Here is a 22,190-nt window from a genome sequence, read left to right as displayed (position 1 = left end):
CCCGAAAAATAGATTTTTAACTGAAAAGTTAAATTTATAACAAAAAGATGAATTTTCAATCAGAAGAATAAATTTTCAACTTCGAAGATTAACTTTCAACAGAAAATTAACTTATGTCAAAATAGATTAATTTTCAATTAAATAGTTTAAATTTTCAACTGAAAAATATAATTCTTAAGCCACAAATCGTATAGATCAAAAACTTTAAATTATTACCGAAGAAGATGCAACTTCAACCAAAAATATTCATTTTTAACCACAAACATTAATTTTCTACAAAATACGTGGATTTTCAATCACATGGTTGAATTTTCAACTAAAAAATATTTATTTTCAAGTAAAAAGTGAATATGTTAATTTTTAGAAATCGAAATTATTTTTAACCAACAAAGGAAGAATTTCTAACGAATTAGTTGATTTCTGAGCGATAGAAATACATTTTTAAACAAGAATATTAATGTTTCACCCAAAAAAGACGCATTTTCAACTAAATGTATATTTGAATTTTCCACAAAATAGTTGAATTTTGTTAATAATATATTAAATAAAATATATAATATTCAAAAATGCAGTTGAAAAATGCTTTAAGACAAATCTTTATCCAAATGAATTAATTTTTAACGAAAAACATAAATTTTTAATATAAATTTTCAATATTTCACACAAGAAAATGAATTTTCAACTACGAACTTTAATCCTTTACCAAAAAAATTAACCTTGGGCAAAACACATAAATTTTTAACCAAGCAATTGAATTTTCAACTACAAAAGATCACTTTTCAACTAAATGTCGAATAATTAAATTTGCATTTGAAAACAAATAATGTTCAATCAAACAAAGAACGAGTTTAGAACAAAATATCATAACCAAGGAGATTAATTGTGTAACAAAAACACTAATTCTAACGAAATATAAAAATTTCTTCTTAAATAATGCTTCTATAATCCTAGACTTCCAGGTTTATATTTTTTTTACCTTATTTTATTTATCCTATGGAACTGTACTTCTTATTCTAAAATGCATCTAACATTCATCGATCAGTCCTTTCAATTATATATTTTCTTTTGTATACTCTGTTTTTCGAAATAAGTATTTTCAGAATCTGAGTCTAAACGCTTCTATTAATTGTATTTTGTTAATAAAACTCACTCTTATGAGTTATAAATGGCTTAGAATAACAACCTTCACGCCTCTGATCGAGATAACGATTCAAGGAGATCTGCACTTTATAGTGCCAGAAGGCTCGAATATATTCCTAAGTCAGATTGTGTTGATTCAATTCTTTATTAATACATTTATCAGCTTTTCCTGAATTCAGAAAAGATGAGAATTCTTAATACTTTCCTCATATACTTCATGGTTTTTTTCAATTCTATTGGTAAATATAATAATATAATATATCTGAAATTTTATTTAAACTATTTTTGTGTACATGAAAATTAACATTTGCCAGATTTAATATACAATCTATTCAGGGTAATCCAGAATGGATGTACAATAGAAAATAGAATCCCAAAAGTTTCTTTGTTGATAAAAAATTACTACAAATTTTTAAAGCAGAAAGTATTTTGAGTTTCAGTGGAAGCGAAATTTGGACAATACGATAACTGTAACGTGGCATGCTTACACGTCCACATAACGTGCTCCCTCATCTTTCCATTCATAAATTTATATTTCGCACGCCTAAATTGAAACGATTTAATATCTAACTAGATTCATATCCAGCTTTGACACAATAACTTAGATCACGAAACCCTTAATTTCCCAGTGGGCAGAAAGTTTGACGACGTCCTTACGACATCGTTGCGACATCTTTACGACAACTTTACGACATCCTATGTCCATGTCGTTAAGGTGTCTTTACGATATCGTAAATAAGTCTTATGATCTGACGATGTCTTTACGCTATCGTTAATACACTGAAACGACATGGACATAGGATGTCATAAAGTTGTCGTAAACATGTCGTAACGATGTCGTAAAGACGTCACCAAATTTTGTGCCCACTGGGTTTTAAAGAAAAGGCCGTTGCTTCAAATGCAAGAGTTCCGAGATCTTAGCTTTCACGCCAAATCTAGAATAAGATCCAGGAGCAGGTCTGTGATTTAATCTCTTGAAAATTCTCGCCGTGTAACGAAACAAATCTGAATGCACATATGGTAAACTTTTAACGGTGCATATCCTGGTGGGATATTTACAGCTTCTTTCGGTTAAAATTTAGACATGCCAATATGTGCCTGCGAAAATTTTGGAATAACATTCACGCCTGTGGACTTTTAAGTTAGAAATTTGATTATTTCAAAACTAGACGTACATTTGTACTTTTCTCATCCGAACCCAGTGGGCAGAAAATTTGGCGACATCTTTACGACAACTTTACGACATCCTATGTCTATTTCGTTAAGGTGTCTTTACGATATCGTGAATAAGTCGTATAATCTGACGATGTCTTTACGATATCACAAAGACACCGAAACGAAATGAACATAGTATGTCGTAACGTTGTCATAAATATGGCGTAACGATGTCGTAAAGACATGGCCAAATTTTGTCCCCACTGGAAAACAATCTAGTATAGTGAAAAAAGCTAATCCGGAAGACGTCCGAGCAAATCCTGAATTTTTATATGTCATTTCTTCAGAGGGTCCGAGGAATTATTTTTAACGACTCAGCGCCGCCGCAAAAGTAAAATAAAAAATGGAATTCTCCATGTTTTTTCTTTTTTCTTCCTACAAAGTTAATGCGAACAATTTTTCTTTCTCTTTAAACTTCCGAGATAATAATAAAAATTATCATATTAATTATATTTATGTAAAAAAACGATCTAGAACTTTTAAAATGCGAGCAGAGAAAATCCTGTAATTTATTTTCTAGGAGCGAAAAAATTGGGAATCTATTAATCGGATACTAAAATAATATGGAACTTTGAATTCGCCTATTTTTTCATTTTTATTATTGCAACAAGCCAAACTATAAAAATTATAAAATTTTATCCTAATCAGATGTTGACACAGTGTATTGTAAACAATAAAAAAAGATTTACTTTAATTTACTCACTTTGATATTGTTCCTGAATTAGAGACAAACGTTTTTAAAAATAAAATTGTGAATTTCGTAAAACCAAAGCTATTTTGTTCAACTTTCATCAATTCAGTCCTCCTTTTTTTCTCGAAAACGCTCGAAAATTGCGAATTCGGAATCAAGTAGGCTTCCGCGAGCATTAAAGACACCTTAGCGAGCACTTGTACCTCACTGGATATTTGTTTGAAATCTCGTTACGTGCTCGCTCAGTACTCTAAAATCATCCGGAAAACTCGATTTTACAAAGCACGGAGGGAGTTTTAGGATATCGCGAAATCCTCTTTAATAGTCGCGGAAGCCTACTTATTTCCAAATTCGAAATTTTCGAGCGTTTTCGAGGAAAAACGAGGACTGAAAAGCTCTTTTCAACCTGCGCAAAACTCTGTTTTTCATGACAGAGCATGCGGGGAGGATTGCTGAATATTAGGATTTTTTCCCGGGTTAGCTCAGAAGCAACTGAATTATTAGCTTCAAAATATTATTCAAGTCGCTTTAGAAGAAAATTGCAGTCTCTTAATGTGAAGTTATAATACTGAGTTGTAAAAGTTATCTTCAAATAATGAATATTTTCAATAGTTTTATTGTTTTCGTTCTATCCAATATTAATTGACCTTCTGCTAACACATCTTTTAAATTCCACATTATAACTTCGCACCTTTCAAATTATTGATATATAAAACCAGATAATTTTACACTGGACCCGCGTTTATATTCGCTCTCGCTTATATCCTCTCGCGCTATATCCCTGCCCTGCATCTCATTTATATCTACCATTTCGCAGTGCCATGTGAAACACAAGAGACTCAGCACGCAGGGCGGCAATCTCCTCTTCACTGAGGAGCATTGGTGATAGTTAACTAATTATAAGCATTTAAAGTTGGAAAACTTCTTAAAGTGGCTGAAACCGGTGAACCATCATACGATATTCTACTAAAAAAAATTATTGCTCTGTTTCTTGTTACAGAGTCAAGTTTACAGTTCGACTGTTTACCTAATGGTGACCCTGTTCCTGGTACTACTCGCCGCTTATGATCTGATAATTCTACAAGTACCCCTCTACCGAGCGTCCTCTTCGTTCCAGGACCAGATCTCCTGCCAGTACCAGTACTTCTCCTGCCAATGATGCACCCGCCAGGTTTCCTCCAAAGTCTGCATTTTTCAGGTCTCGTAATACCCGGCATCCTTCTAGACACATACTTGGATTCAATCTCCCACAAATAGATCTTATTCGGCTTATTTCCCACGTTAGTCCGCATCGTCAATTCGAAATTCATAAATACACTTTTCCTGCCGGTAAACCATTATAATTGAAGGGAAAAGGTACATTTAACTACATACCTATCCCAAATGAAGAACAGAAAGTATTAACAACATCCACTGGTGACGTCGTTGCAGTAATGGAAAGTAATACATTTCTTCGTGGAATATATCATCAACAATCAAAAAAGCGGGCTGGTATAAACATGAGAAGAGGCGAGGTCTTCGAATTGAGCCCAGAGTTAGTCGAGGAAACTCCATTAGGCTCCAGTCGCTCAATCCTGAGGAATTTCCAAGTGGTACTTTCACAGGATCTGTAAAGCACACTTATTTACGTTATTAATTAATTTTTTTCACTGTAAAGAGACAGTTCTATAAATACGTTTCACTTCCTTTGGGGTGGCGTAACTAGTGCTATATTTTGATACAAGAACATCAAAAATTTTGATTCATCTCGTTTCTTTCCAAAGCATATTCTAAAACCATCTTTTCGTTAAGGTCTCAGTTTACCCAAATTTTATATCTCCCAAAATTTATTTTCCCCGCAAATTCAACTATAGAATTAAGAGTTCGTGATTTGGAAGTCCACGTGGTGTAAAGTCAAGAAATTCGATAATGATGAAACTAAATAAGGATTCAAAATATATCGCTGCAAATATGTATTTTGAATTAAATTAACTGAGGCATTAATAAAAATGTGAAGTTCTAAATGTTTGAGTTTCAGTAATGATTTCTTTCAACGGGAATATATTTTTTCAAATAGATCTTGATACTGAATTAGATATTTCACAGCATAAGCAGTTGGGTCTCATAAAAGCTCTTATGTACATAATTTAAGGTTACGTTGGGAAATTCTCGCTGGAATTGGATATTTTATAACAGAAGCAGTTGGGTCACATAGAAAATTAACAAATTTGCACAGCACAACGTTATCTTAGAGAATTTAAGCAGGAACTCGCTATTTCTTAACAGAAACAGTTAGATCTTTTAGGAAACTTAGAATTTTGCCGAAGTTGAATATTTCTCATCAGAAACAGTCAGGTCATTCCGAAAACTTAACAGTTAGAACAATTTTAGGTAATGTTAGCGATTTCTTTGCGAATTCTGATATTTTACTCAGATAGTTTTACTAGATAAACATATAGTTTTTAGATTATTTAACTAAAGAAAAAGCAAAGTCTTTTAAAAAACATTAATTCGAACAACTGTACATTATAAGTAATTTGATGTTAAGGGCATGCTCTTCGTGACCACGTGACCAAAGAAGTCCCCGGTTATGAGCATTTTTCTGGTGTTCACTGTGTCCACACGGATTGAGATATCGTGTTTAAAATTTGATTAGATTAGATTAAATTAGATTAGATAAAAAGGACTAAAGAACGTTTGTATACATCAACATGTTTATAGTTTTAAAGAAAGTTTATTTATAAATCGATGAAGTGGGATATTACCATTTGGACTAAATCGCCTAAGCCTTAAAAAAAAATTAATGTGATCAATAGAAGTTGCACATTCGTTGCAAATCAACAAATATAAGTATCTGTACACAGGTAACCTATCATTATTTTTGGAGCGTTTTTAGGGATTGCTATTGGAGAAAAAAAGAAACTTTGAACGTCGATAAAGTCGAGATCACGTGACTAAGTTCGTTCATGAAATTTTTGTGTAGAATGATTTTCATTTTGTTGTCCTAAAAATAAAAGATAAATTTCAAATTGGAAACAGCAGCACCGGAAATGTGATCAAATTGACTCTTCGGAGTATTCCAACCAACTCGCCTTGTCTTTCGCCCACGGGCAAATCACATTCTAAGATGTTCCTCGATTTTTTCAATCGAGGCATCTACTTTATCGACGTTAAAAGTTTTTTTCCTATTGCTATAGTATTTCACTAGGAAACTTTCTTCGTAATTATAAACATTATGATAGATAAAAACGTTTCTTAGTCCTTTTGGTATAACTTCCTAAATCCTGAACACGATATCTCAATCCGTGTGGACGTAGTGAGGACCGAAAAAAATTAAAATCATTTCATTCTCCACAAAAAAATTTTATGAATGAACTTATTCACGTGATCTCGACTTTATCGACGTTCAAAGTTTCTTTTTCTCTCCGCTAGAAGTCGCTAAAAATGCTCTAAAAATAATGATAGGTTACGTGTACGCAGATACTTATTTGTTGATTTGCAACGAATGTGCAAATTTTATTGCTTACATTAATTTTTTTAAGGTTTAGACGATTTAGTCCGAAATTGGTGTCAGTGCTCAATATACGCGAACCAAAAAATCCGAAATAAATCAAACCAAAAATTATCTGCGATGTGCTATAACTCGAACTATAAAAATATTGATGTATACAAACGTTCTTTAGTCCTTTTTATTTAATCTGTCAAATTTTAAACATGAGACCTCAATCTGTTTGGACACAGTGAACACAAAGTTTAGTCACATGGTCACGAAGAGCATGCCCTTAAGGCTGTTAGTACGAGGTGCATAAAAATAGCGAAATCTAATAAAAACTTAAAACTTACCAACGGCCGATAATAGTTCGTTTTTGAGGTTCTAAAAATTCACTTTGAAAATTTGCTATACCCCGAAAGGTGTTTCTCGGAGGATGTATGTGCGCCTACTATCTAGTTTTTCGAAAAAAAATATATTGAGTATATTGAGTGTATTGAGCAGGAACCCGACCCAGTGGGCACAAAATTTTGCGACGTCTTCACGACATCGTTACGACATCTTTACGACATCCTATGTCCATGTCGTTTCGATGTCTTTGCGATATCGTAAAGACATCGTCATATCGCACGACTTATTACGATATCGTAAAGATACCTCAAAGACATGGACATAGGGTGTCGTAAAGTTGTCTTAAGGATGTCGTAACGATGTCGTAAGGACGTCGCCAAACTTTGTGCCCACTGGGGACTAACAGTTGTTGGAGCAGATGGCTCAGCCGTACTTGATCATACTACCAAAAATACACTGTCGGTAAAAGTCGCATCCGTCTTTGTGGGAGTTTTCAATTTGAATAAAATACTACTTCTGTTTTTCTTTTTGTAATTGTTTACTGACATGTCTTATTTGGTCTCGGAACAGGAAAAGTAAATAGAAAAAGGTTGACCTCTCCTGTATAGATTGATTTCTATTCTATATCTCAGTATCTAAAAATAATGAATATTTACGAATAAGGACAATGATTTTCAAATATTTGCAAAGATCTGCAGATGTTATTATTTGCAATAAGGAATTTACGTTTATCCTGCAAGATATTCAAATAATAATTTTCTGTATGGTCATAGCAAATTTTTGTGAAGTTTTTAAGCGTGTCTTTCGGAGAGGTTTTAGATTCTCGGAATGCGAGTATTATTAATGTTCGATAAAGCGAGAATGGGTTGTTCAATACTTCCCTTATTTATACAATTGTACGTAATGCGTTATTTGCACAAAACAATTTTTTTCTATTGAAAAATAATTATCGAGAATTATCAGCCAGTTTGCAGCGACATCCTTTCATCACTTGCTACACTTACCCTATTACGAGACCCAGTTAAACATGTCAATAAGCGATTACAGAAAAAAATACAAGTTGCATTTTTATTCTAATTTAAAATTCCCGCGAAGACGAATGCGACTTTTACCTACAGTGTATTTTTGGTAGTACGATCAATAACGACTGAGCTATCACAACCAGCAGCTGTTAGTTAGATTTCCTGCTAAATTGACGTCGTTGCTACACCACTTTACTCTCATTTTTTAGCAGTTAACGGATTTTTTTCGAAAAACCAGATAGTAAACGTACATACCACTGCCGTAAAACCCCTTTCAAGTTCTAGAAAATTTTTAAAGCGACACTCTCAAAACCTTAAAACCGAATTATGATTAGCAGTTGGTACGTTCTGAGTGTTTGATATATTTCGCCATTTTTGAACCCCGTTTCAACAGCCCTAATTCTTTTTTGCACATTGGTCTAATATCAATATTTTTCAAATATTTATTTTATGCTTATAGTTGAAAAAAATGACTCACTAGCTCTGCTGGGATCCATATCTAGGCCGTAATTGGAAGTTTAGCGCATCATAAAGGCTTAAATCTTTTGTAAAATTTACAAAATATGAACAATATTGATCGTATTTTTTTATGTTCTTAAGCCTTCCAGATGATAAACATATCATTGGGGCCTCGTTTCGGATCTCAAAGGAGCTGATAATTCATACTTTCACAAATTAGGAATAAAATCAATATTCTAAAATCGCTAACATAACCCCAAATTTCTTGAGATAACCTAAAATTTGCCAACTTTTAAGTTTTCTTAAGTACCAAAGTGCTGCTGTTGTGAAATATCCAACTCCGACAAGAAATCGTTTACATGAATTAAAACTCTTTGAACTGTTAAGTTTTCGGGAAAACCTCAATCTTTCCGTTAAAAAATATCCAATTCGGAAAAAATGCCATAAATTAACCTGAAACTCTTCTAAGTTATAAATTTTTTTGAAGGCTCTGTCGAAAAATATCCAATTGAACTGTTCCCAGTTGGCACAAAGTTTAGCGACGTCCTTACGACATCGTTACGACATCCTTACGACAACTTCACGACATCCCATGTCCATGTCTTTGAGGTTTCTTTACGATATCGTAAATAAGTCGTATGATCTGACGATGTCTTTATGATATCGCAAAGACATCGAAACGACATGGACATAGGATGTCGTGAAGATGTCGTAAAGACGTTGCCAAATTTTGTGCCCACTGGGTTCAATCTGTTGAAAAATCGTTTATTCCGGTTGGAATGTCCTAACCTATCCTTAAATTAGTTTTTTAAAGTTTTCCATATAAAATCCAATCCATTCTAGTCCATTAATCTAATTTTTATAATTTTTCCAAAATGTAAAAGTATTTCAATTATTAAAAAACTAATTGTTATTAATTACTACTAATTTTATTAATCCAAAACCTAAATAGTTGGAATCCTGTATATTATTTTAATTCTCTTGAAATACATAAATCTTCTACTCATTATCAAATTAAGAAAAATCTAGTTTAGAAGAAATAGTTAGTTTGGAAGAAATTAAAGAAGATTTTATAAACATTCTACAATCTTTCAAAGTTTAAAAATATTTTTAATTTCTTCAAAACCTCTTAGATTCCTAAATATTTTTTAATCTGACTTAAATTCCCAGTAAGCAAAAACGTTGGCGACGTATTTACGACATCGTTACGACATCTTTACGACAACTTGACGACATCCCATGTCCATGTCGTTAAGGTGTCTTTAGGATATCGTAAATAAGTCGTATGATCTGACGATGTCTTTACGATAGCGCAAAGACACCGAAACGACATAGACATAGGATGTCGTAAAGTTGTCGTAAGGATGTCATAAAGATGTCGTAAAGACGTCGCCAAATTTTATGCCCACTCGGTTGTTCCTAAACTTCTGAAAAATATTCAGAAATTAAAAGAATAACCTTGAAATCTTCGGATTTTTTTACCTTTTTTGTTATCTTTTGAAATATTTTGAAACTTTAATTTTGTCCCAAAATTAATTTGAAAAAAAGTATTCAAAATTTGCACACGAATCGAAAGAATTGCTTCTTTTTTTTTTTTGAACCTTTCAAAATTGTCAAAAAGCTTTAAAGTTTTTTTTAATATCAGAAAATTAATTTTTTTGAATAAATATCATTTTAAGTTTTTCCAGGAATCTTAAGACAATTTTTTTATTATCTTGGAGCCTTTCAAAATACTTCAGAAGTTCCAAAATTTGGTTTCAAAACGGTCTAAAATCCACATTTTGTTTTTTAAACAATTTGATCTCTTTTCAAATTTTAAATTACATTTCAAATATTTTCAAAACGTCCTAATAATATCTTCTACATTGATTTAAATTTTTTCGAATTTGTTTAAATCCTCCAAAATTGGAAAAATTGCCCTTAAATGTTTTAGATTCTTGTTCGACAGTTTTTTAAAAATCTTTTGGAATTCTTTAAAAAAATGTCTTAAAGTTCATTTAAAAAAAAAAAAAACAATTTTAAATTTCATCAGGAATCTTAAGAAGATTTGTTTATTCTATTCAAACATTTTAAAATTCTCAAAGTCCTTAAAAATCTAGATTTTGCTGTAAATTATTCAAAATCCGTCTAAGTTTAAAATTGTTTTTGACTTAATTTTTTTTTTAATTATGAAAAAATTAACAAATTGCACTCTCTGTTTTGTAAATTTAGAAAAAATCATTAAAAACTTTCTTTCCTATCTTCCAGACACTTCTTCGCCAATTTATGAAATCATTTGAAATAATTTAAAAAACTTTTAATTAATTTTTCATTTACAAAAAAATAACAAATTTTCCTAGAAATCTTAAGAAAACTGGTTAATTCTCCTAAAACTTTCAAAATGCCTGAAAAACTTTTTAATTCTTTGTACCAATTCTTCAAAAATCTAAATTTCGTTTTAAAAGATTTGAAATCTTAAGTTTTTTCTCAAAATTATTCAAAATAATAAATAAAACATTTTTATGTAAAAGAATTGTTGGAACGAAATTATCGAAAATATTTATTATAATATTATTAATACTTATTATAAAATGATAATTATTTATCAAAATTTCCAAAGGAAGAATTCCAATTAGAAACATTTTTTTTTCAAAAGAAAAAATTTAATGGTAAATAGAAAAAAGGTCAATTATGAAAAAAATAAGAATAATTAAATTATGGACGTAAACAGGTAACAAAAAAATCACCGGTATCAATATTACTATTTCTAAACAAGTTCAAAATTATTTAGGTTTTCTTTCTTTTGGAAGACTTTAGGAAAATCTTTTCATTTTTGCATACTTTCGAAAATTTTAATGGAAACTGATTCATTTGAAGATATTTCCAAATTTTAGAATTTTGGAGCAGAATAAAAAATAATTTAAATCTCGAGAATATTTCAACTTTATAACAAAATCTAGATTTCGTTAGATTTCGAAAAAGAAGCTTTTTAGTCGTTTTGAAAGGCTTCAAGAAATTAATAGATTTCCTTAAGGTTCCTAGAAAAATTTAAAATAAATATAATAGTTTCAGGGATATTTAAGTATTTTAAAAAGATACCAAAATAATTTTAAACTTTGAAAGATTTCGAATACAAAATTTAAAAGGAAATCTAGATGTTAGAAGATTGCGATCAATAAATTGAGAAACTTTTTAGGAATTTTCAAGTGTATCAAGAGAACAAAAATTTGTTTTAAAATTTCTAAAAAAATGGTAAATGATGTTTTATTTTTAAATTATACTTGAAAATATTTCCAAACATTCTAAAAAAATTACAAAATTGTTTAAAAAGAATCTGTAACATTTTACGCTATTTTTTTTATTTACAGAATTTTCTCAAAATTGTCGGAAAAATTCAAATGTTGTTAAAAGATATTTAGAAACTTTTGAACAATTTCAAAAATAATTTAAAATTTGAAGAAAATATTCCTAAAACGAACTGTAGATTTTTGAATATTTCTAAATGAAATTTTAAAGTTTTTAAAATATTTTGAAACATTTCCAAATGCTATGAAAAATTTCTTAAGATTCCAGTGAATATTTAAAGTGATTATTAATTTTAAAATGTTAATTTTAAGATAATGTTGAAAAGACTGAAAATAAAGGGTTTACAAAATTGTCAAAAATAAATAAAGAATATGTCAAGTCAGTTTTGGAAATAATTAAATTCGCTTTGAATATTTAAGAGAAATGTTTAGGTTTTTGAGAGATTTTTTTTCGTTAAAAATCCGTCTTTTTGGTTTGAGAGTTCATCTCTTCTGCTTAAAATTTTATATTGCTTCATAAAATTTTCAATGTTTCGTTAAAAATTAAAATCTTTCTTTGGTTGAGGATTTAGTCATTTGATTGAAAATAAAAATGTTCCGACAATTTGTTTACTTTTTCAGGTTTTCAATAAGTTTTAAAAAGATTTGAAAATAATTTCAATCGTGAAAAGACTTCTAAGAATTTTTAACAGAATGTACAGTTTTGAAATTTTTGAAAACGGAGCCTTTGAAGATTTTCTAAAGGTTGAAAGAGAACAAAAAAATGTTCCCACGTTTTCTAGTAAAATTTAACATTATTTTTTATTTCACAAAATAAATTTTTAGAAAAAGCTTGAGAAATATTCTAAAACTTTTCAATTGATTTCTCAAAATCCCAATCTATTTTAAAGATATTCAAAAGGTTCAAAATTTCAGTAAAATTAAAAAATAATTTTAATTATCAAACGTTGATTTAAAAAAATTTTGTAAAATTTTCGTCAATTTCTTCCTAATTCGAAATCCCGAAGTTTGGTAAAATCCTGTAAAATAATACAATCTTCTTCGAAAATTTGTAAATATTTTTTTTTCGAAATATCTGAAATTTTTGAAAATCATTTTCAACTTTCTCATAAATCTTAGAAAAATTATACCAAGATATAATTAAGGTAATTATCGTTCTAGAAATGAGAAATTATTTTAGACAAAAAAACATTGTTTCTAATAAAAAAATTTCATAACTTAAGAAAAAAATTATCTTGAAAAAGTCTTTGAAAAATAGTTTGCATTTTGAAAAGTAAATTTCTTTTGGTGAAAATATTCTCCACAACTTTACTATTTCGAATTTTTAAAACTAATTGTTCTGTGAGTAAAGTCATTGAAACAATTTTTCTTAAAGGAAATAGTTTTTTAAAAAAATAAATCTTTATTTGAAGATTCTTCAGTTGTTATTAAAAAATTGGAAACGGTATAGTTGTTGCGAATTTTTGTCCTGCAAAAACCATGATTTGTTCAAATCTACCTACTTTTTTAAAGAAAATTCTTTCACGGGCCTGGTTAAATCGGTTTGTCTTCAAATTTCAGGATAAACTGACTAGATAAAGCTCTTGTGTAATTAATCTAGGAAATTTCAATTCATTAATTATTCCTAAAGATATTTTGCTTTTTATGCTCTATCTAATTATTAAAATTATTAAAATTATTGAAATTAAAAAATTAAAGCTAATTTTGAAAATTTATCAGTAGAAAAATATACGAAAACTCGATGAGATTTTTTCAAATAATAATAACAATCTCTTCAAGCTTTCATCTTTTCTCTTTTTAATACATTCCTTGAAACAAAATTTTTATTTAATAATTTGTAATAATTAAATATCATTTACAATTACACTTAACTTCCGCGGTAAAGCCCATTTTTCTACGTACCTTTACCGAGGTTCCTGGTGGTTTAGAACCCACCTTAAGCTGTAGGTCCTCCCATTGTATACTTGACTGCAACCCAGTCTTGTCAATGATGGAACAAAAAATTTTAAACATTAGAATTGTAAGAAATGTTTTCCCTGCAAAAACAATGATTTATTAAAATCTAACATTTATTCAATATTTTTATGCAAATAAATTAAAACCGTTTTTATGTGTAATTTATTGTAACGAACAAATTTTTTAACGAAGAGAGATGATTTAAAAAATAAAATTTCACAAAAATTATTTTATGATTAATTTCAAATAAATGAACTACGAATTTAATATTTCATCGATTGTTTAATTAATAATTATTCTTTTTTTTCATAATTCAATAGTTGTTTAAGCAAACACTTGTTACTTTTTCAATATTTATTAACAATTTTGTAAAAAGTTGACGTAATTTTAAATAAAATTTTACTCTGATAACTTATCTTTTTTTAAACCGGATATTATAATATCAGCAATTTTTTTAAGTCTTTTGGCAATTGAATTTATTTAATTAAAAAGTTGTATAGGCCACAAAAATTAAAATAATAATTAAGTATAATAAAAAGCCGATGAAAGTTGGAAATTCGAATATTTGCGAAATAGAACTCGAAAAGTAAGAGGCATGTTGACCTTTCTATTTTTATCGTTTGCAATTGAATATTCTGCATTTTACATTTGCAAATCTGAAACAATTCACTTTTCTAGCGTATGAGGTTTAAAACTTTAAATTGTAAATCTTATCCATTTTTTAAAAATGTATAATATCATTTTAATTATTTATGAGACCTCGCATATATTGTCGTTAAAAATCTGATTTGTTGCATATTGCGTAAATGCAATAAGAATATAATTAAATATTATAAAAAATAAAATTTTAATTTTAAGCTCCGAAGATTTTGAAAAAAATGCTTTTCAATTCTTCTAAAAGGTTTGAAAATAATAACAAAAAATTATATTTCAATTTCTAGTAAAACTTTTTAAGGCTTTTAAAAAAATATTAAAATTAGTTTAAAGAGAAAATTGACGAAGATTTCAAAATATTTTTAATTACTTCTTATAATATTAACCAATTCTAGAAAAGATTCGTGTGAGTTATAAAGATATTTAGAAGTTTTTAAAAGGTACAAAAACAATTGTTAACCAGAAATAAATTCCACAAATTTCACGGAAAAATTTAGTCACTAAAAATGTAAACGATTATTTGGAAAATCTTGGAGAGAGAAATCTGTTGCTAAATATAATTTAAATGACGATAAATTAAAGGACTGAGAAACCTCAGCTTATAGAACTTCGACTTATATTCCAAAACACTAAAAATTTAGAGAGTTGAATTAATAAAAAAAAATACTATAAGCACATTTTTTCAGCACCACTTTCATCTGGTAAGAATTATCTACATAATGTTTATTTAGTTTGTTTCATAATATACAAACTCTCGCTTTCAGTCCAGTGGCAGAGGTTGCCTTCAAATAGCCTTGGACTGATTTTGGGGGGATCGAAACGTAAACAGTAAGGGCCGCCTGACTTGTTTTCAATTGGAATATATATCTACATATATAATGTCGCAACCGCCCTCGCCCCGCTTCCATGAGACACCGAATGAGCTAGCAGTTCCAGGAAGGCTAAGAACGGGGTGACTGAAAGCGAGAGTTTGGTGTATATACTGTTTCAAATCTATATTATTAAAAGATAGTAAATAACTGTCTCCAAATAATTCCCACCAAACAAAAGTGCCGCCATCACGTGGCAAATTCCAAGTATCCGAATAAAAACAATTAGAAATACAAAATTCTCAATCAATTCTCAATCGGTGCCAATCGTTTTAGCATAATTAAGAAACACGATTCGGAATGATATGTAACTTTAAACAGGGTGGAAAAAAAGAAATAACATTGGAATATTCAAGTTTGAAGAATCCTAAATTAAAGTTTAACCTTTTAGATAGTAAATGTTTGAATTTTTTATCCGAAATCGTAATTATAATGCGCATGGCGCCACTCTGAAGACACTCATGTCAAAAAAAGGGTGTCCATGGCCGGCATTATCCCGGGCGAACGGCTTTATTGAAATCAAAAAACCAAATAATATTTTAATCTGTGAAGCTGTGGCCATCGTTTGAACTAGGATATTTTGAAAATATTGAAAATTTAGTCATTTATACAGTTTTGAACTTTTTTTCAAATTTCATGAATTTATTTGATTATTTCCGTACGAAAAAAGCGGCTGAATGTACACCAAAAATGTCAAAGCAATCGGGCGAACCGTTTTTGAGATATCATACCGGCTAATTCGAAAAACGTGGTTTCAAAAAAACGCGTTTGGAAGTTCAAGAACGCTTTAAAACAATGAAGTAAACCTAGTCATTTTAACAGCTGTAACTTTCCAATGACTTCGAACATTGCAATATCAATTAACTAGCATATTTTACACATGTGTAGGAATAAATTTAGGCAATAAAAAAATCGATTTTTCCGCCTGAAACACGGTGTGACCCCCTTAAAAAAAGCGAAGTTACCGAGCAACCCAATAGTTTAGGAAATATCCATAATAATATTTTCAATAGCATAATAGATATAATCTTGATAATCATATTGTTTAACAGACGAACAATTTAAAAAAAAAATAGTTTAGGAAGTAAAATTAAATTTTTTATTAACCCAGTGGGCACAAAATTCGGCGACGTCTTTACGACATCGTTACGACATAAAACGACAGCTTTACGACATCATATGTCCATGCAGCAATATGAAAATGAACTTGCCAGTGGGCACAAAATTTGGCGACGTCTTCATGACATCGTTGCGACATTATCACGACATGGACATATGATGTCGTAAAGCTGTCGTAAAGATGTCGTAACGATGTCATGAAGACGTCGCCAAATTTTGTGCCCACTGTGAAGCTCATTTTCATATTGCTTAACGTACAAAATTTAATAATAATACTATTATAAAGATACGAATATATATTATCACATAATTATAATTATATAAAGACTATTATTATTTTTATAAAATTATAACCAATATTCATACTTATAATTAATTGTAATTATAATTTCTTTACTTTAGGTTTTAATAGAAACAAATTTTTCTCAAAATTTTGTAAAATTCTGTAAAATGAAAAATTTTCTAGATAATTTTTTGAAATATCTGACATCTTTAAAAACCTTTTTTTTTATTTTTTTTATTGCGCCTAGGGAAAAAATACTTTTTTCAAAAATGATTATTTTTTTACATAAGAAAAAAATCACTAGGGTTACAGCGTTCACAAAATTAAAAGAAAAAAAAACGAAATTAAAAATTTGACGCCAAACAACGTACGATATAAAAAAATTCCAAAGAATAAAAAGGGTTTTTTAACACCTGAAAAGCTTGTTATAACAAGTTTTTGAATTTAATTTAAATAATCGAAAATTTACACTTTGACAGCAAAAAAAATAATGAAAAATAAAGAAGTTCATTGTATCGTCAAACTATACATAATACAAAAAAAATAATGTGACAAAAAATGTGCATTTAAGAAAGTGCTACAAACTTTTTATTACTCATTGTTTAACAAGGGACGTATTTCTTGTTTTAATCTTGAGAAGGAACATCAACAATAACAAAATTAAATTTTTGGAAACACGACGCACGGACTCTTAGTTTTTGTTTTAATCATAAAAAGTAACATAAAAAATAAACAAATTAAATTGATGGAAAAACAACACAACTTGCATTAAAATTTATAACAACGAAATTCTTTTTTTATAACATGCGTGTTTTTTTCAATTATAAAAACAAGACAATAAAGAAGCCTGTTTCAATAGCAATACATATTGTGAATAGTAATAATATAAATTTATTGAAATAATATATTGTTCAGGTAAGCTCAGAGTAAATTGTAATGCGAAATAAGGAACAAATGTTAAAGAACCACCTCCTGTACTATGATACAGAATTTAGGGGCTAAGCTTACTTGATAATATTTCGGTACTTTAATTTAATTTTTTGATATTTCAAACACAAAAACCATTTGTCTTACTGTTTTGAATGTGAGGTAATTATTATTATAACTTGCCTGCTTATCAACATCTATTTCACCCAAATAACGCTTGACAAAATCGTCTTGTAGCAGAGCGAAAGAGAAACCGCAATTAATTTTTTTTCGCAATAAATATTAATACAGTGAAACTCTTCAATAGCCATCCCTTCTATAGCCTTTCCGAGAATTGACGCCGCGCCTCTGATTAGTATAACAGGATCTGAGCGGAGTAAACGGGATCAGCGGCTGTCCCTCAGGCAAGCACTCAGAAGTGAACAAAGGAAAGAGAAGCGGGCTATAATGAGTTAGCTCCCCCCCCCCCTCTTAAAGAATGTTAAAATTCTACCTGATAAACCACCGGGGAAACCCGGACTTTTCTCGCTTTTTCAGAAAGTAGTTTTATCCTCCGCATAAACGCTGGATCTTAACATTCCTCGAAGAATATGTTTCAGTATCCTGGAAAATTCTCCGGAGCACCTGGTTTTTTTTACAGATTTTAAAATTCCTCGAAGAATATGTTGAAGGGACCTGGTTAATACTCTGCAGCAACAGAGTGACCCTAGACCTCGTAAGAAAGACCTCCGATCCTTGACGGATGGTTGAAAGTCGAATACATCCGAAGCAACTGTAATTTTAATATTGTTAAGTATTATTGAATTACTGGTATAATTTAGGTTTTCAAGTATATTTTAGTTATTCAGATAACAGTCACTAGATATTCTTTCATTATGTGTCATTTATTTCATAAAGGAATGAAACGAAAGTAATGTTAACATTCGCTTTGCTTCGGGATATCGATAACTGAAATAACGAAACTTTTGTTTTGTTTAAATATAACGTAACGTAACGTAACGAAAATTTCGTTCGGACCTCTGCTCAAAAGGATGATTTCCCCTTAGATTCTCGTAATAAATATCTGTGGCTCAAATTTGTTGCAACTGAATTGAACATCGATTTTGGTGTACTTTTGGAGGATCAGCGATTTTCTGTGTGCAGATGATTAAGATCTATACATAAGCAAATTAACTCACATATACTGTGAAAGAAATATCTTCACACAGGAATAGAAACAGATAAATATGATAATCCTTTCTCATGAAAATGAAAAGACAATGTATTTGACTCAAAATTGAACCTCTATCCTTTTCGCTGACCATTTTTTAAATTTAAGTCATTACGCCTGATAACAAATTAAAAAAATATTCAAATATTTAAAATCATGGTATTTTCCAAACAGTTAAAAAAAGTATGTACAGATGTGGGTTACTTATTGTTCGGCTAATGAAGTGGTTTGAAGGTTCCGCTACTGCATGGATAAGTGTTAGTAGATGCCCAAAGCTCTCGCTGATGTCGCGGATTTTGGAATTAACCCTACGATACAATAATAAATATCTGGAGTTAGAGAATAATAGAAGCTACCAGCGTCGTAAATTCAGGTAATTTAAAAGATTGGAAGCGGTCATTGCAAAGTCGCTTTACAAGACATGTTCCGTGGCCGGATAAGTTGATAAAAAAAGAACTCGCCAAGACTCGCTGGTATTCAAAAATAGAGTAATTGAATAATTAAATTTCGAGTTTGTTGCGCAAGCGAGGAATTCTATAAGATCCTCTTATAAACAATATAGAGCATCACCGGCCAGATTAATGTTTGTTGCGGTGAATCTTTCACCCGGAATCGAGGTAATCTTTATCTTTCGTTTTTTTTTTGTGCAACTATATTTTGATATACATACGCTTCTATTTTTTCGAATCATTTTACTTCTAACAGGGAAAACAAATCCACGTTGTGGAAAGGCATCTTAACAACGAATCTAAAGAAATTTTATAGAACAAACTTCCAGAAATGGAAGTTTCAAATAACCTCGTTATCAATAGCCCAAGAAATCCAGGATATGGTAAATGAAACAAGAATAATGCCGGCCTTGGGGGATGATTCAGATACGGCTACGGTCGCAAGGTTATGTATTGAAGATAAGCAGCCGGTATAGGATAATGCCAAAGCGATGTTCCTGATCTCGTTGATGATAGAATACGAACAACTACAATTTCTGCTGCTATACAAGACCGCGAAAGCCATGTTCAACAAATTGAATGTTGAACACGAGCTAAAATTAGAAACCAACAAAATAAGATTCCTTTCTAAATATCACACAGAGAAAAAGATATCGCACAATGATATCGCAAAATCTCTATATTGCAAGAAAGCGCAATATGATAAGATACAATCAGTTCCCGGAGCTTTATACGATATTATAATGCACTAATATCACGGAAATAAATTAAGTTAAATTTGGTTAGTGTCGTCTTCTATACGGCGCCGGGTCCTTAGCAGCAATAGGAAAAAGGCAGAGTATGAGTGAGTTCGAGCTATAAATCGAGACACCAGATTTGAAACAATCACAGAAAAAAGGAAAAATTTGCTGTAGGTAAGACCTGCAACGGCTAATGATTAAACATATTTTCACTGAGGTTAGGAAAATAGTTCTGAACTCGTCGATGCAAAATGTAACTGACAGGTGGGAATCCCCATTTCTCTCAAATTTAATTAAGTTAAACGACACTGGATAGCGCTGGCGTCGTAATCATCACTACACCTCGAATGAAAATGGAGCGATTATAAAATGAAAGATTATCCAGGCAAGGGTAAAAATCGGAAATTATCTTCGATTCATGTAAAGTTTATCTGGCAAGGTTAATTTTTGTTCCAGTGAATCTTTCACCTGAAATCGTTGTAAACTTTATCTTTAATTTTTCCTGTGATCGTTTGTTCACTACTCGAACCCTCGCGAGATCACAAAAGAAGAAACACAATGTGATGGCGTAATAAACTTAAATTCTTACGTTATAGACTGCACAATTATGCGGTACATAATGTAAAAACTTGCAATGTACGAAACTCATATTCTGTGCTATTATAATGCGATAATTAAGATATATAGCGCAGCAATTACGTTATATATTATAATTCATGCGATATAGTATTCTCAGTGCACGAGTACTAGATGAAGACAGGAGATTATGTGGTTCTACAGGTGTACCAAAATCCAGAATATGGGGGGCCAGCTACGAGACGTAGATAAGGATCTGGCGGAGGCTACTATCTTAGCAAAGGTGTTAGCGAGTCTCACCTCCAAATTCAGTACGCTGCAATTCGTTTTGGACAGTATGGATCCTAGTCGTCAAACAATAAATTACCTTCAAGAAAGATTAATAAGAGAACACATGCAACTCATTCTGGATAGTGATACAGTGAGTGTGATGACCGTAATTAAATTATTTCGGAGCAAAAAGTAACGGCGGAAATCATGAAAAAAAAATCGAGTGTTACCGGTGTCACGAGATCAGGTAGATCACAAAAAAGTGCAGAAATGATCGTCACAAGAAGGTAAACCAGGAAGAATCTCGTTATTGTGCGTCCGCAGCTCATCGATTGTCTTCTATAAAAAGACGGATAAAATCTTAACAAAACCTGGTAAAGTCTTTCACAGATACTTGTACGGACCAATGTTAGTAGATTTTTCCATTGTGTGCACTTTTGTTTTAAATCTTTACGTCAACGCGAGCATTTATATCCACACTTGTATTTTCAGAAACTCAAGCCTGAAGTTTTCCAAATATTTTAATGTTTCGAAAAAAAAATCTTAAACAAATTTTAAAGAAAAATGATGGTTCTTTTTCAGAAAACGATCGTGAATTCTGTAAACTTAGAATCGACGATTACCTTTTCACATGAGGATAAGAGAAAGAAAATCTGGCATCATACACTGCGGAAGAAAACAGCAAATCGGAGCGCAAGAACCGTACAATAGTAGAAAGAGCGCGTATTACGTTTTAAATTCGTTATTTAAGAAGCTGTAGATAAGACTACTACCAATTTTATTTTTTATTATATTCAAGTTTTAGGAATCCCATAACAAAAGCCTGAGTACAGCCTTAAAAGAATCAGGGTAAATTTTTTAAAATTTATATTATTTAAACCATAATCGATTGCATGTGACAAGTCATACATGCTCATCTTGTGATAACTTAAGGAAATAAAAATTAAATAACAAGAGCACAAAAATAAGAATAAAAGAGTAATAGTGTACCTAAATTTTCAAAATCCAAAACTTCCTTCTGATTTTGATACTTGTTTGAAACTGTATTTTCACGATTGTTACCCAACCAGACGTCATAGCCCCCATCTAACAATATTAATGCACATTCCAGACATGGATCAGACTTCAGTCGATATAGCACGAATCTACTACAAGAATGAAGTACTAGTTTCTGGCAGAACCTCTAATGACGTAAAGATTTAAAAGTGATTTCTTTCCATAATCAGAGAGTATTAAAGAGAGTGGAAGGTGACACTGTAGGTGCTTACAAGAATTTAGATATCTAACTCCATTAAATATCTCTGCACCTACAAGCACTACCACTACTGTGTGAACTACTACTGCCTGTCGTCTGCTATGGCAGACGACAGGCTGTGGTCACTCAATGCTTCAGAAGTGCAGACCTATATGTAATGAGCGGATATAATTCGCATTCTCGCTGCTAGGAACAGCACAGTCAGTGACGCAAATTCGCGGTTTCAGTTTGAATAAAAAGAAACTCAAATT

General features: G+C 30.7%; 1 protein-coding gene across 1 annotated transcript in view; it reads right to left on the bottom strand.

Moving 5' to 3' along the window:
- LOC117173911 (lipase member K-like) overlaps window positions 1-22,190 on the bottom strand; it is a 48,320-nt gene that overhangs the window by 1,862 nt on the left and 24,268 nt on the right. The window contains exons 7-8 of the mRNA XM_033362558.1: window positions 4,494-4,653; window positions 4,074-4,369 (exon numbers count right to left, since the gene is read on the bottom strand). Coding sequence (XP_033218449.1) covers window positions 4,074-4,369; window positions 4,494-4,653 — 456 coding nt within the window. The remainder of the gene's footprint in view (window positions 1-4,073; window positions 4,370-4,493; window positions 4,654-22,190) is intronic.

The sequence above is a fragment of the Belonocnema kinseyi genome, chromosome 5, assembly GCF_010883055.1.
Source record: "Belonocnema kinseyi isolate 2016_QV_RU_SX_M_011 chromosome 5, B_treatae_v1, whole genome shotgun sequence".
Classification (NCBI taxonomy): Eukaryota; Metazoa; Arthropoda; class Insecta; order Hymenoptera; family Cynipidae; genus Belonocnema; species Belonocnema kinseyi.
Note: the sequence above shows the minus strand (reverse complement) of the source record. Positions and strands in the feature narration are given on the sequence as shown.